The sequence below is a fragment of the Oryctolagus cuniculus genome, chromosome 7, assembly GCF_051225735.1.
Source record: "Oryctolagus cuniculus isolate XC-2025 breed Fujian yellow rabbit chromosome 7, ASM5122573v1, whole genome shotgun sequence".
Taxonomy (NCBI): domain Eukaryota; kingdom Metazoa; phylum Chordata; class Mammalia; order Lagomorpha; family Leporidae; genus Oryctolagus; species Oryctolagus cuniculus.
The window spans coordinates 94310377-94326631 of record NC_142873.1 but is presented as its reverse complement, the minus strand read 5'-3'; the positions used below and the strand labels follow the sequence as shown (position 1 = coordinate 94326631).

At 42.2% G+C, this 16255-nt stretch overlaps 1 protein-coding gene and 1 pseudogene across 5 annotated transcripts in view; one reads left to right on the top strand and one right to left on the bottom strand.

Moving 5' to 3' along the window:
- The window catches only part of GIPC2 (GIPC PDZ domain containing family member 2), a 102340-nt gene that overhangs the window by 32452 nt on the left and 53633 nt on the right, over positions 1-16255 (top strand). For 3 of the 5 annotated variants that reach the window (XM_051857580.3, XM_089300436.1, XM_089300437.1), the window contains exons 2-3: positions 2504-2689; positions 14448-14628. In XM_051857580.3, coding sequence (XP_051713540.2) covers positions 2504-2689; positions 14448-14628 — 367 coding nt within the window. Of the gene's footprint in view, positions 1-2503; positions 2690-13092; positions 13135-13223; positions 13405-14447; positions 14629-16255 lie in introns of those variants that run through there. The other 2 variants (XM_089300438.1, XM_089300439.1) reach the window with 2 other exon arrangements.
- Positions 8752-8852, bottom strand: LOC127493810 (U6 spliceosomal RNA; annotated as a pseudogene).

The following is a 16255-nucleotide window of genomic DNA, read 5'->3' as shown; positions in this document are numbered from 1 at the left end:
AGACCCAGCTGTTCCACTTCTGATCCAGCTCCAGACTAATGCTCCTGGGAGAGCAGTGGAAGATGGCCCAAGTGCTTAGACCCCTGACACCCATGTGGGAAACCAGGATGGAGTTCTAGGCTCCTAGTTTTGGCCTGGCCCAGCCTGACCCATGCGGCCACTTGGGGAGTGAACCAGCAGATGGAGGATATCTCTCTGTGTGTCTCTCCCTCGGTGTCTGTAATTCTGCCTTTCAAATAAATAAATAAATCTTAAAGAAAATTTAAAAATAAATCTCTACATAAATTTTTACTGTTCAGTTTCTTTTTCATTCCTTATCTATCATCATGTAAATTTGGGCCAGTTGCTTTAACCTTTCTCTCTCTCTCTCTCTCTCTATATATATATACACACACACATATTTTAAGGATTTATTTATTTATTTGAAACACACAGTTAGAGGGAGGGAGACACAGAGAGAGGCATCTTTCACTCACTCATTCACGCCCCAAATGACCGCAACAACTGGGGGTGGTCCAGGCTGAAGCCAGGAGCCTGGAACTCAATCCTTGTCTCCCACATGGTTGACAGGGGCCCAAGTACTTGGGCCATCTTCTGCTGCTGTCCCATGAACAGTAGTCTGCATCTGGATCAGACGTGGAGGAACTGGAGGCTCAGACTGGTGCTCGTATGGGATGACTGTGTTGCAAGTGGAAGCTTAATTGGCCATAATGCCCACCTCCCCCCTGCCCTGCCAGTTACTTTAATAGACCACAGTCCTCCCATTTTTTTTAATTTAAAAGATTGGATTAGTCTTGAATTATGGCCAATTTTTGACTCTAAGCATTTTAATACCTCATTCACTAATTGTTTTTATTTAAAGATTTTTTTTTTTTGACAGGCAGAGTGGACAGTGAGAGAGAGACAGAGAGAAAGGCCTTCCTTTACCATTGGTTCACCCTCCAATGGCTGCTACGGCCGGTGCACCACGCTGATCCGAAGCCAGGAGCCAGGTGCTTCTCCTGGTCTCCCATGGGGTGCAGGGCCCAAGCACTTGGGCCATCCTCCACTGACTTCCCCGGGCCACAGCGGAGGAGCAACCAGGATAGAATCCGGCGCCCTGACAGGGACTAGAACCTGGTGTGCCGGCGCCGCAGGTGGAGGATTAGCCTGTTGAGCCGCGGCGCTGGCCTATTTAAAGATTTATTTATTTGAAAGTCAGAGTTACACAGAGAGAGAAGAGGGAGGGAGGGAGGGAGAGAGAGAGAGAGAGAGAGAGAGAGAGAGAAAGAGAAGTCTTCCATCCATTGGTTCACTCCTAAATTGGCCACAATGGCCAGAGCTACACTGATCCAAAGCCAGGAGCCAGGAGCTTCTTCTGGGTCTTCCATGAGGGTGCAGGGGCTCAAAGACTTGGGCCATCTTCTACTGCTTTCCCAGATTATAGCAGAGAGCTGGGTTGGAAGAGGAGCAGCCGGGACTCGAACTGGTGCCCATATGGGATGCCAGTACTGCAGGTGGCGGCTTTACCCACTATGCCACAGTGCCGACCCCTCACTAATTGTTCTTTTCAAGCCCTATAATGCAAGAGAAATAGAATGTTTTCCTTACTTATTTATTTATTTATTTTTGACAGGCAGAGTGGACAGTGAGAGAGAGAGACAGAGAGAAAGGTCTTCCTTTGCCGTTGGTTCACCCTCCAATGGCTGCCGCGGCCGGCGCGCTGCAGCTGGCGCACCGCGCTGATCCGATGGCAGGAGCCAGGAGCCAGGTGCTTTTCCTGGTCTCCCATGGGGTGCAGGGCCCAAGCACCTGGGCCATCCTCCACTGCACTCCCTGGCCACAGCAGAGAGCTGGCCTGGAAGAGGGGCAACCGGGACAGAATCCGGTGCCCCGACCGGGACTAGAACCCGGTGTGCCGGCGCCGCTAGGCGGAGGATTAGCCTAGTGAGCCGCGGCGCCGGCCCCTTACTTATAATATGCATCAGTTTTCAGTTATAGGCTTACCTATATGTTCATTGTAGTACGTACATCATGCAGTGTACTTAATATGCAGTGTTTGAACTATACTATAACCTTTGTTTTCAGCTTTGTATATGGCAGATGTCAGTTTAAACAGTTTTGAAGTTGGTAAGACCCAAGCTCACTTGTTTGTGATAAATACCATCAATGTGACCTTAGGCAATTTCCTTAATCTTGCTAGGCCTCAATTTTCTCATCTATAATATGGCATTCACAATGTACTTTACAAAGTTAACTGGAGGATTAAATGAGATAACAGATGTAAATCTCACAAAGCCTGGTCTGTAGGAAGCCCTCAATGCACATTACCTACTACAAGTATGTGCAAATGTGCCTCAGATTCTGTGCAGGCAACAACAGACAAAAACACATTTTGTGATGTTATCTTTGACGCCCTAAATTTAGGGCTACTTCACTCAATAAATATTTATTGACTAGGTTATTAATGGCCAGAATGTCTTCCTGGTGGTAACTGACCTGCAATATTTCTCTCTCTTTGCAGATCTTATATTGCACTTTAAATACACCTAAAATTAACATGGAGAAACTCCTGGGAGGACAATTAGGTCTTGAAGATTTCATATTTGTCCATGTAAAAGGAACAGAAAAAGAAGTGAATGTGTATAAAGCTGAGGATTCACTTGGTCTCACCATCACCGATAATGGTGTTGGTTATGCTTTTATAAAGGTAAGTATTAAAAAATAGCAGGGTGACCTAATTGAGGGTAACATTTAGAAATGAGCTTCAGAGAGGGCTGACTCAGCAGGAATGCATGAGTTGGTAATGTTTCACTTTAATCTAAAAAAAATGTTCAAAGACATCATTGTTGTTTACCCATTCTTTGGATTTTTTCCCCCTCTTTGGTTTAAACTTTTTTTAGAACTTACTGAAAAAGAAAGTCTTGTTGGCCCTGGTGCCTGTTCCTTATCCATGTAAGCTTTTCTAACTCTGTAGCTCTAATATCTACAACCTGCATGCTAGTTTCCGGTGATACAGTGTTACATCCAACTGTCTGACTTTTGGATACATTATATATGTCTTTAAAAATGCTCTTCCAAATTATCTGAGTTGTATCATTCTTTTATTTAAATACAAAGAGAGAAACAGAGCTACAGAAGCAAGAGAAAGAAGCTTGACATAGAAGAACCAAGGAGTGGTAAAGGATAGACATTTCTTAAAAATAATTCTGTTGGGGCCTGCATTATGGCATAGAGGGTAAAGCTATCATCTGTGATGCCGGTGTTCCATATGGATGTCGGTTTAAGTCCTGGCTGTTTCACTTTTGATCCAGCTCCCTGCTGATAGCCAGGAGAAAAGCAATGGAAGATGGCCTGTGCTAGCCCTGGCTGTTGTGGCCATTTGGGGCATGAACAAGCAGATGGAAGACCACTCTGTCTGTCTCTCCACTTCTGTCTGGAAGCCTGCTATTCAAACAAACAAATGTATATGTGTGTGTGTGTGTGTGTGTGTGTGTGTATAAAGATTTATTTGAAAGGCAAAGTTACAGAGAGTCAGAGGCAGAGGGCAGAGGGCAGAGGCAGAGAGAGATCTTCTGTCTGCTGGTTCACTTCCCAAATGGTCTCAATAGCTGGAGCTGGGCCCATCTGATGCCAGGAGCCAGAAGTTTGTTCCGGGACTCCCATGCGGGTGCAGGGGGCCAAGCACTTGGAATATCTTCCACTGCTTTCCCAGGCCATAGCAGAGAGCTGGATTGGAAGTGGAGCAGCTGAGTCTCGAACTGGCACCCATATGGGATGCCAGCACTGCATATGGCGGCTTTACCTGCTATACCCCAGCACTAGCTCCCCAAAATATTTTTTTTAAAGTAATTCTATTATAAAAAGTACAACCCATTCTCTGTATCTGCAGGGGATTTGTTCCAGGACTCCTTGAATACAGTTATCTATGGACACAATTCTCTCAGGCCACCTGTTTGCATGTAACCTATGGAAGCCTGCTACAGGCTTGAAGTCATTTCTGGGTTACTTGTAATACCCAGTATAATGCAAATGCTTTGTGAATAGTTGTTATAATGTGTTGATTAAAGAATAGTGACAAGAAGAATCTGCACCATGCAATAGGAACACAATTTCTTTTTGAGCGTTTTTTCATCCAATGTTGGTTGAAGCCACAGATGTGGAGCCCATGGGTATAGAGAAGTGAGTGTAGTTATAATGACAGTTGACAACATTTTGAATGTTGACTATGTTTTTGACACTTTGTGTATGTTTGTTTTAATCAGATTATTTATTATGAGATTCACACGTGGACATTATAATATAGAATATGTTGAATCCTGTGGTTTTTAAAAATTTTTAATTAGCGAACAGAAAAACCAAACATAAATAACAATCAATAAATGAAATAATCTACTTGCTGAAAAAGATTCCCTGTTTACTTCCTGCAGTTTCCTACCTTAGTTTTGTTTTCTTACTTAATCCTTGCAATAGTTCTGTTTTGTTGTTATGTATTTTTTCTTCTAAATATTTATTTTATATATTTGAAAGGCAGAGTTACAGAGAGAAAGGGAGAGATGGAGACAAAGACACACACACACACACACACACACACACACATATATATATATATAATCTTTAATCTACTGGTTCACACCTCAAATAGCCACAACTGCTGGGGCTGAGCCAGGTTGAAGCCAGCAGCCTAAACTCCATCCTGGTCTCCCACATGGATGCAGGAGCCCAAGTGCTTGGGCCATCTTCTGCTGCTTTCCCAGCCACATTAGCATCAGGCTGGAGTGGAAGTGGAGCAACTGAGACTTGAACCAGCACTCATATGAGATGCTGGCATTGCGGGTTGCAGCTTAACCTGTTGTACCACAACACCAGGCTGTGTTTTTTCTCTTGAGTTATTTTTATTTGAGGTCTAACATTTTGAAAATATAGCTTAGTGAATGTTTTCATGTTTATATCTATGTAACCATCATCCAGTTCATGGGTAATTGTACTCCTGCCACTCTGAAGGCTCCCTGTGCTCCCTCCCAGTCAATATTCTTTCAAAAGTAGCAGCTATTGTGACTTACTATTTGCTTCTCCTTGAACTTCATATAATTGTACATTATGTACTCTGCTGTTTCTTTTGCTCAATATAATGTCTATGTGATTCATACATTGAGAGATCCTATTAGCAACCCCTGTTTTACAGTTGGAGAAAAAGGATCATTAAGGTAGGTGGATTGTCCAAAGTCATAGAACTGGACAGATTCAGCATTTGAATTGGAGAGGTCTGATTCCAGAGCCAGCATTCCTATGCCTTGAGCTAAGAATTAGTGATGGGATTTATGCAGCACAGCATGCTGTGCCTTTTTTTTTTTTTTTTTGGTCTGAATCTTGACTTACTGATGTATTGTCATCATTAAAAAAAAAAAAAGTACAATTCTCTTCTTAGAGTAAATGGTACTTTAACTTCCCACTTGATAGAATGGCTATTTTTAGCTCTGCAAAAGATATGACTGTGCTGAAGATTGAGTGGGTGACCAAATGGAAAATCCGTGAGTTGGGAAAGTCATGTGGGATTATCCAAGGGAAGTTCAGGACATGAGGCACATGCAGCAGTGCCTTTCTAATGTCAGCAGAGACGGGCTTGGAAGTGTTGCAAACTTGTGTGGATTTTTTAGATGTGAGTCTCTGACATTCAGAGCTTGTGTTTCTATTTTTTTTAAATGCCACATCAAGCATGTGCCTGCCTCGGAGTACTAGTCACTAGCCCTGTGGAGACAGACGGTGTGGTTGCAAAGGAGAAGGTGGAGTATAATCCAAACTGCTTGCACAGAGTTCGGTGTTCGAGAGAGCTGCATGTCAAGCTGTGTACATGGTTGATACAAGTTCTTAATTTCAAACTCAAAGAAATTTGTGTTAATAACATGAGGAACTTCCATGTCTCATCTACAAATTTCCAATTTTCACCACTTGCCACTTTTGCTTTATTGTTCTCCATGTATAATCTCTTTTACCTCTTTATTCTTCAGAGTATACTTACTAAGAACAAGACTATTCCCTTATGTAGCTATAGTACAGTTATGAAATTCATAAAGTATAAAGCTGATATAGTACTTTTACATTTATTAATGTAAACCATATTGCAGTTTATCATTTGTCATAATGATGTCCATTTTTTTCCTGCTGGTATAGGTCCGATCCAGGTTCATGCTTTTCACTTAGTCATCACATCTTTCTAGTCTTCTTTAGTCCAGACTAGTTCCTCCGCCTTTTGTAGGATGGCCCTTGATTTGAGTTTTTCTGATGGTTCCTCATATTTGAAACAGGTTGTGCAATTTGGGCCGGAAAATTACATGTGATGCTATGACCTTCTCAGTGTATCACATCGAGGGTACCTGATGTTGCTTTGTGTCATGACATGATATTAATTGTTGTCTTTTAACTAAATTAGTGTTCACTAGTATTTTCCACTGCAAAGTTACTAAATATTTTCCTTTTTTTTTGAAAAAAAAAAAAAGAGTTATTTGTTTGAAAGAGAAAGTTACAGAGGGAGGGAGGGAGGAAGGGTGAGAGAGAGAGAGAGAGAGAGAGAGAGAAAGAGAGAGATATGTTGTACCTGCTGGTTCACTCCTCGGATGGCCACAATGGCCAGGGCATGTGAAGCCAGGAGGTTGGAACTCCATCTGGGTCTCCCATGTGGGTGGCAGGTGCCAACTACTTGGGCCATCTTTCACTGCTTTCTCAGGCACATTAGCAAAGCACTGTATTGGAAGTGGAGCAGCTGGCACTCAAAGCAGCATTCCTATGGGACGCCAGCATTGCAAGTAGTGGTTTAACCCATTGCAGCCCCAGATATTTTCCTTTTGTAATTAATAAGTACTTATGGTGAGATACTTTGAGATTATAAAAATACTCTGTTACTGGTACCCCAAGGGACTAGCATCTGTTGATGAGTCTTGCCTGAATCAATTTTTCCTATAATTGTTGCAAATGTAGATTTTTCTAATATTATTATTCTTATATATTTCTTAGAAAATATTCTCTTATAAAAAACCCCCTTGTCCTTTATTTTTTATCAGCATGAGCATGATTTCTTTTTTTAATTTTTAAGGATTTATTTATTTATTTGAAAGGCAGAGTTGCAGAGAGGCAGAGGCAGAGAGAGGGAGAGAGAGAGGGAGGGAGAGAGAGAGGCCTTTCATCTGCTGGTTCACTCCCCAAATGGCTGCAACAGTTGCAGCTGGGCCAATCTGAAGCCAGGAGCCAGGAGCTTCTTCTGGGTCTCCCACATGGGTGCAGGGGCCCAAGGACTTGGGCTGTCTTCTACTGCTTTCCCAGGCCATAGCAGAGAGCTGGATCGAAAATGGAGCAGCCAGGACTTGAACGGCACCCATATGGGATGCTGGCACTGCAGGTGGTGACTTTACCCCCTAAGCCACAGCTCTAGTCTCCACATGATTTCTTCTTTTACCTAATTAGTTATAGTCTGTTACTGTCATTTATTTTGATGTTCTGATTTTCTGATATTTGGCCTGCAAGCTATCTCCTATGTCCTTTTGTCTTTTTTTTTTTTTTAAGATTTGGTTATTTATTTTATAGAGTTATGGACAGAGGGAGGAGAGAAAGAGAGAGAGAAAGAGAGAGAGAAAGAGAGAGAGAGAGAGAAAAAGAGAGAAAAAGAGAGAGAGAGAAAGAGAGAGAGAGAGAGATCTTCCATCTGCTGGTTCACTCCCTAGATGGCTGCAATGGCCAGGGCTGGGCCAGGCCAAAGCCAGGAGCCAGGAGTTTCATCCTGGTCTCTCACTTGGGCCATCTTCCATTGCTTTTCCCAGGCACAGTGGCAGTGAGCTCTTTGGAAGTGAGGCAGCTGGGACTGAACTGATGCCCTTTTGGGGTGCCAGCATTATAGGTGGCAGCTTTACCTGCTGTGCTATAATGTTGGCCCCTCATAATTTCCTTTATAAAAAGCCTCAGATTCATAACCTGCTACACAACACTGATCCTTCCCATGTCCTTTTAACCTACAGGGTTCCCATCATTTTATTGGGCAGCTCCTTACTTTCTGGCATGGCAGAATGTTCTAGAGTTAGATCCCTAGGCTTCAAAGCAGCCATTTCTTTAATGAGCTATGATTTTTTTTAAAGTGAGGATTGATACTTTAAGACCACATTCTAGTGCTGGTTGTGCTTATTAACTGCTCCTGGAGTGTCCTTGTTTCTAAGTCCTTTCAGTGGCAGGTTAACACACATGTCTATTAGGAATCATGAATTAATATTTGTGCCTCTGATTTGTATCCTGCCCTGCAGTGTACTTCCTTGGATTCCCCATCAAAATATTTATATCAGAATCATCCAAATATTTACTCATTTGTTTAGTCCTACAAAATACACAAGCTAGATTTAGAGTTGCTATATACACAGTACTATGAAAAATAAACTTATTAAGAGTTTAAGATTTGTGTGCACTTTAGTTTGTCTTTAGACTGAATAGATGAAGGGTCTTCCAAAGGCACTGTATTGGAATAGTTCTCTCCTGCCTCCCAGCCCCCACCCCAAGTGATTAGTGCTTTTTTGAAATACCATCGAGTCCATTTGCTTTTGCTGGTCTTGTTTGTTCATCCTGTTCATTCAATTTTATCTTCAGAACATGCAAAATATTAACATGATTCAAAAAGTCAAATCTTTGCTAGAAGATGTAGTCGGAGATGTGCCACTCCTCCCCCACTCCAGAGGTAATCAATTTTGTTAGTTTCTGACTTATCCTTCCTGTTTCTTTTTGCCAAGAGAAACAGGGGGAAAAATGGAGTGCTTCCTGAGCTTGCATGTCACGCTTGTGAAGGGACGATGCTAATCTCTGTGTGGTTACAGGTTTATGTCTGTGCTGCTGAAAGGAGTGACCGATTCACTTTTAATAGTGGATGGAAGGGACCAGTGCTGTGGGGCAGTGGGTTAACGCCCTGGCCTGAAGTGCCGGCATCCCATATGGGTGCCGGTTCAAGACCTGGTTGCTCCACTTCCAATCCAGATCTCTGCTATGGCCTGGGAAAGCAGTAGAAGATGGCCCAAGTCCTTGGGGCCCTGCACCCATGTGGGAGACCTGGAAGAAGCTCCTGGCTCCTGATTTCAGATCGGTGCCGCTCTGGCCATTGTGACCGACTGGGGAGTGAACCACTGGATGGAAGACCTCTCTCTCTCTCTCTCTCTCTCTCTCTCTCTCTCTCTCTGCCTCTCCTCTCTCTGTGTAACTCTGTCCTTCAAATAAATAAATAAATCTTAAAAAAAAAGAACAAAAGCAAACAAAAGAAAAAACAAATAGTGGATGGAAGTAAGAGAAGGACCCTGTGGTAGGGACTCAGACAATGGCAGGGGCAGGATTCTGTGTTAGGGAGGCTGTGCTCTGTGATGAGCAGGAATGCGGGCTTCAGCATCAGGCTGGCTCTCAGTCTTAGCCCAACTGTGACCTCGCACAAGTCCTTCAACCTCTCTGACCCTGCTGGAAAATGGGAACATTAGCACCTATTTTATGGGGTTATTTGGGGGTTTAAATATAATGATGCAAATAAAAAATTACTAACTATTCATAATTGATAATGCTGTAATAACAATAATAAAACATATTTAAGAGAGTCAATAGCAGAGTTTATAGTTTGGTGTGGTTCTTACAGATATAACTTTTCAGGTAGAAAGATAACAGACTTTTGTTTTAAGATTTATGTTTTTGTTTGAATGGCAGAATTACACAGAGAGAGGGAGAGACAGAGAGTGAGAAAGGTCTTCCCTCTGCTGGTTCACTCCCCAAATGGCCACACTGGTCTGGTCTGGACCAAGCTTAAGCCAGTGGCTTAGAGCATCATTTAGGTCTCTCACATGGGTGGCAGGGGCACCTTCTGCTGCTATCCCAGATGCACTAGCAGGGAGCTGGATCAGAAGTGAAGCAGCAGGGGTTTGAATCTGCACTCATATGGGAAGTCAGTGTTGTAAGCAGCAACTTCACTTGCTGGGTCTCAGTGCTATACCTGACAAGACTTAAACATTTTTTTTTTTTTGACAGGCAGAGTGGACAGTGAGAGAGAGAGACAGAGAGAAAGGTCTTCCTTTGCCGTTGGTTCACCCTCCAATGGCCGCCGCGGCCGGCGCGCTGCGGCCGGCGCACCGCGCTGATCCGATGGCAGGAGCCAGGAGCCAGGTGCTTTTCCTGGTCTCCCATGGGGTGCAGGGCCCAAGCACCTGGGCCATCCTCCACTGCACTCCCTGGCCACAGCAGAGGGCTGGCCTGGAAGAGGGGCAACCGGGACAGAATCCGGCGCCCCGACCGGGACTAGAACCCGGTGTGCCGGCGCCGCTAGGCGGAGGATTAGCCTAGTGAGCCGCGGCGCCGGCCAAGACTTAAACATTTTTGATTTTAGTATCCAGCCTCAGCATTTCTCAGGACAACAAAATAAATAAATCAGTTAATCAAAATTCAAAGCATGCTTATAACAAAACATTTAAATTTTTTTTAAAGATTTATTTTGTTTATTTGAAAGAGTTACAGAGAGTGGTAGAAACAGAGAGAGATGTCTTCCATCCACTGGTTCACTCTCCAGACAGCTGCAATGGCTGGAGCTGTGCTGATCTGAAGCCAGGAGCCAGAAGCTTCTTCCGGGTCTCCCACACGGGTGTAGGAGACTTGGGCCATCTTCTGCTTTCCCAGGCCATAGCAAAGAGCTGGATCAGAAGAGGAGCAGCCGGGACTAGAAACGGCGCCCATATGGGATGCTGGCGCTTCAGGCCAGGGCGTTAACCTGCTACACCACAGCACCGGCCCCTCTAATACATCTTAAGATAGGAGTCAATGTGGCTGGCACTGAAGCTCACTTGGTTAATCCTCCTCCTGCGGCACTGGCACTCCAGGTTCTAGTCCCAGTCAGGGCGCCTGTTCTGTCCCGGTTGCTCCTCTTCCAGTCCAGCTCTCTGCTGTGGCTTGGGAAGGCAGTGGAGGATGGCCCAGGTCCTTGTGCCCTGCACCCGCATGGGAGACCAGGAGAAGCACCTGGCTCCTGGCTTCGGATCTGCGCGGCACTGGCTGTAGTTGCCATTGGGGGCTGAACCAATGGAAGGAAGACCTTTCTCTCTGTCTCTCTCACTATCTAACTCTGCCTGCCTGTCAAAAAAAAAAAAAAAAAAAAAAAAGGAGTCAATGCTCATTTTCTGTAAAGGGCCAGTTAAGAAGTATTTTATGCTTTGTGGGTCAGTGCAGTCTTGGCTGCAACTATACAAGTACTCAACTAAGCTACAATAGCACAAAAACAGCCTTATTCAGTACATGAATGGGCATGGATGTTTTCCATTAAGCCCTTACAGAGCATATATTCTGAATTCCAGATAATTTTCACATCACAGATACTATTCTTTTAATTTTTTTCAACCATTCAAAAAAATGAAAAGCATTCATAATGCATGGGTCCTATAAAAACAGATGATGGACCTGATTTGACCTGGAAGGTCTAATTGGCTGACTCCTGGTTTAAGGGAAGAAATATGGCTGGTGCCGCGGCTCACTAGGCTAATCCTCTGCCTGTGGCGCCGGCACTCCAGGTTCTAGTCCCGGTTGGGGCGCCGGTTCTGTCCCGGTTGCTCCTCTTCCAGTCCAGCTCTCTGCTGTGGCCCGGGAAGGCAGTGGAGGATGGCCCAAATGGTTGGGCCCTGCATCTGCATGGGAGACCAGGAGGAAGTACGCGGCTCCTGGCTTCGGATCGGCGCAGCGCGCCGTCCGTAGTGGCCATTTGCGGGGTGAACCAACGGAAGGAAGACCTTTCTTTGTGTCTCTCTCTCTCACTGTCTAACTCTGCCTGTAAGGGGGGGGGAAGAGAAGAAATGTCTACTTTTAGTTTCAAAATAAAAAACACATTTTTAACATGTAATTAAGAAGTGAGGTTAAATTGGTTAAGTACTTGAGTTCATTTTTAATGGAAATTGTTTATGAATAACTACAAAACTGTCATTTTCAGAATATCTGTTGTGGCAGTCTCTATGCTTTGTCACTTTTACTTTAGTAAAATTAAGCTAATCATATTTTAGAACCATCATCACTCTGTGAAATATGGTACTTATCTAACATATTCAGTCATTCAAGCTATAACATATTTAACGTATTCAGTCATTCAAACTAAGAATTTGTGAAGCAGTGTAGGAAGTCTTGGGGGTGGATGATTCTTTTTGGATGCTGTGAGCAGAGACTTGTGATGGGAGAATAGAAGTGATGGTTTGGGAATATAGGTAATGTTTGAAAATAGATAATGTCTGGAGCTTTAGTAGAAGTAAGGAAATGGAAAGCAGAAAAATAGGGGTTGTCAAAAAAAAAAAAAAGTAAAACTTTCAGAGTCAAAGGTGATTGATCTTTTTGGACAGTTGTAACCCCAAACTGTGCACTTGAGATCAGAGGATCTTGTATTCTACATTTGACACTTTTTTTTTCTTTTTTAAAATTTCATTGTTATACCACCTCTGTTTGAAATCCAATTCTGCCAGCATGTTAGCTGTGTTATCTTGACCTAGCTGTATAATAGTGATTATGCCTTGATTTCCTCATTTATTAAATGGAAAAATATTTTGCTCCTAGATTTACTGTGAGAACTACACAAGATAAGTATTTACAGTTGCTATGTGAATGTTGGTTTATTATTATGAGCAAAGTTGCTGCACGTGGCAGCAGGATGTATAGCTCAGGTTGGTTTTAAAATTCTGGGGATGGCGGGATGCCCCTTTAGAGTCCTGCTGATGTCTGTGAGAAGAAGGCAGAGTTCCATAGAACTTTGGCATCAACATAGTAGAAGATATCATAATAATGAACTAAAATGGTTGGGAACCCATGTTTAATGGTACAGATTCTGTTTTCCAAAAAGCTTTTCAATCATCATCTTCTTTTCCTCTTGCATCAGCTTGCTCCAAGGTTCCTAAGTATTAGAGAGAACAATATAAGTAAGTCAATAAATTTAAGTATAGCATTAATGCCTCTCCTCTTTTCTTAGTTTTCTTTTTTGGCCAAAATAGCACTTTTAGCAATATTGTGAATCTCTATCAAGTTGTTGTGTAATTATTAAAGTTTATTAGATTTCAGAATTTTTCTCCATTGCTATTTCATTCTTTATTCTAGCTACTTAGGAGGCTAAGGCACATGTAGTCCGTAAGTCCCATCATTAGTGTCTCCATCTTTGCTTCAATGTCTGGCTCCTCTTCTGGTGCTTGTCTTCAAGTTTCTTATATTGGCTTTCTTTTCCATCACAGCAAAGCAAAGATCACCTATGCTTTGGCTTTTCTCTTGACTGCCTGATTCTCACCCAGCTGCCTGCACTGGCTTCTGGTGATGGCCTTTTCTCCTCCTTTGGTCTGAGCTCTCTTCTGGTGACCCTGATGGCAACTCACAGACCTGGGCAACACTAGGTTTCTGTTACTCTGACCTATAATTCACTGGTAAGATTTACATGTCCTTAAAGTCTTTCACTTCTTAATTTTATTAACTGCTTATTATTACTATATTTATGACAATGCCTTAAACTAAAAACTACATGACAGAACAATGAAATTTGTGTGATGTGGTTGATCAAAGAAAAAAATAGGTTCAAGCTATATCAAGAGATGAATTAGAATAAAAATTAGAAGTCAGGATTAAATAGAGATCTTTAAATTCTTTAATGGGTTAAGAGTGGCTATAGAACAGAGTATTCAATAGAGTTTTTTTTCTTCCTTAGACTCTAGTCTTTTACTTATTTTTCTATGATAGCTTAGAAATTCTAGTTGTACTGAGTGATATGCTGTGGTTATCATTGTTTCTGTTGGCAATATAAGGCTAATAATAAAATAACAAGTCAGATTACAAAATTCTTGGTTTCTTGGCTTCATAATTAACTATAATGATAAATAATGAGCTCTTTCTAAAGTAGCATTATTGCATCACTTTCGGATAGCATATTAATAGTTACTGTTGCAATGAACAGCCATATTCTTAAGATTTGGTAAAAAAGAAAATATATTGTGAATTTTGGCATATAATACAATTTAAAAGTTAAAAATGTTCATCATTTCTAGGTTAGTTTTTTATAACTATATTTTTTTTCTGATGAGAGTGTTATGAGAATTTCATAAAGGTTGTTAGAATTAGATGTCCTAATGTATGCGAAGTGCTTAGTTGGGAGCTCAGGATGTTTAGGATAAAAGTGCTATAAAAGTATGAGAGTGGCACCCTACCCATTCTAGGGGGAAGGGACTGAGGGCTGTCAGGAAAAGTTTCCCAGAGGAGATAGTGATGGAGCCGAAGGATGATTGACAGGAAAGATGAAGAATGGTTGGAGGTAAGATGGTTGTCCTTTGTGCTTAGTCTTTAATCTTTAACTGAGCATTAAACTGTGTGTTAATGGGTTGATACACTGTATGCAATCTTTCAAGAGCATGAAAAGTAATGTTATGTAGTTCTATTTTATTCTATGTTATCATTAATTTTCTGTCTTTCAGAGAATTAGAGATGGTAGCATTATTGACGCAATTAAAACAATTTGTGTGGGGGATCATATTGAATCCATAAATGGAGAAAATGTTGTTGGGTGGCGTCACTATGAAGTTGCTAAAAAGTTAAAGGAATTAAAAAAAGAGGAACTCTTTACCATGAAGTTGATAGAACCTAAGAAGGCATTTGGTAAGTTGGGGTGTGTGTGTGTGTGTGTGTGTGTGTGGTATGTGTGTGCATGAAATGTTCACCTCCCCTGGTTGTGTCCTTTTAAGGGTAATGAATACTTGATATGGTGGAATGGTCTTTTATTATATCTTCTTATCAAACTTATTAATTAAGAATATTAAAAAATGATAGCCTTAGTTTATAAGGAAAATGACTATTGAAGGAGGGGGAAATTGCTTTGTAGAAGAACCTCATCTAAACAAACATTTGGAATTATAAAGTCTAATGTCTAGCAGCTGAATCTGATGTGGCTGTTCTATCTCTGAGAATAGCGAGCTGCATTGCTTTTTGTTTTGATGAGCAGTAAGGTTTTTGACTGAACTCTTTAAACCATAATAGCTGTTGTTCATGGACTTCAGCAGCAAAAATCATGGTTATACATATAACTGGAATTTAAGAGTTTCCTGGTCTATTTTAAAGACCTCTTCCACCAATACTTTTTCTCCATTGACATTTTGGAGTTGGCAGTAGGGGATAGTATGACATTACTTTACTTTGGTGTGACATCTGTACTTGCTTGGTGTTAGCCATGACAACTGTATTCCAACTGTTGTTGAAAACCACAGGGCCATCTCATCTACAGGGGAATGTGCCAGCTTCTCTCTCACCACCCAGAACTATTTTAATAAGCCAAATGAAGCCCCAGTGTTCATCAGCATTAAAATATCCTCAGTAGAACCGTTCTTGGCTCATCCTTATGCATCTGTGACCTCACCCATGCTGTGGTTCTTTCCTTTGCTCACAGACCATAAATATTCCTTCTACTTTGTATCAACTGCTGTTTCTTTTTTTCCCCAGGACAGTTAATGCAAATAATGAGAGAATGCAGTGGGCCTGAGGAATTGCATTTTCTCCTTCTTAGCAAGTAAGACCCAGATCCCAGCTACATATATGGAATTAGAAAGTTTTCTCTGCTTCTATCTGATTGTGTGTCACTCAGCAGATATACAGTGCAAGCTGCAGTACTCATGGAAGCAGAGCTCCATGGAAGGTGTAGGAAGAGGGAGGTTATGCCTGGGATCTGTAGGTGCCACCACTGCAGGTGCAGTGGTTCTGCACTGCAGCTTCTCAGCCCGTGTTTCCCAGAGGTGGCAAGCAGTACTCAGGTGTCTCTACAGCAGCTCCTTTTGCAATGGCTGCATTTGGCTCCCCGGGGAGTGTGGCACATAAGCTGGTAGTGTGTGGGTGGTTTGACGCAAACATTCTTAGTTGATTTGGACTGGTAGTAAACCAAAGCTATTCTCTTAGTACAACTCCATGAGTATAATTTCTTCCTGTATTTATCTTCACCATGTACTCTGTTTTCCAGAGTTAATCTTTTCCTGTCATCTGCATCTAAATCTTTTGGTACCATGTCTTTGTTGAAAGTTGCTGATATACTTTTTTTTTTTTTTTAAGTTTTTATTTATTTGTAAGGCAGATTGAGAGATCTTCCATCTGCTGTTCCCCAAGTGACCATAACAGCCAGGGCTGGGACAGCCCAAAGCCAGGAGCCTGGAACTCCAATTGTGTCTCCCAGATGGGTTGCAGGGACCTAATATTTGAGCCATTACCTGCTTTCTCCTAGGATGTGCTTTAGCAGGAAGCT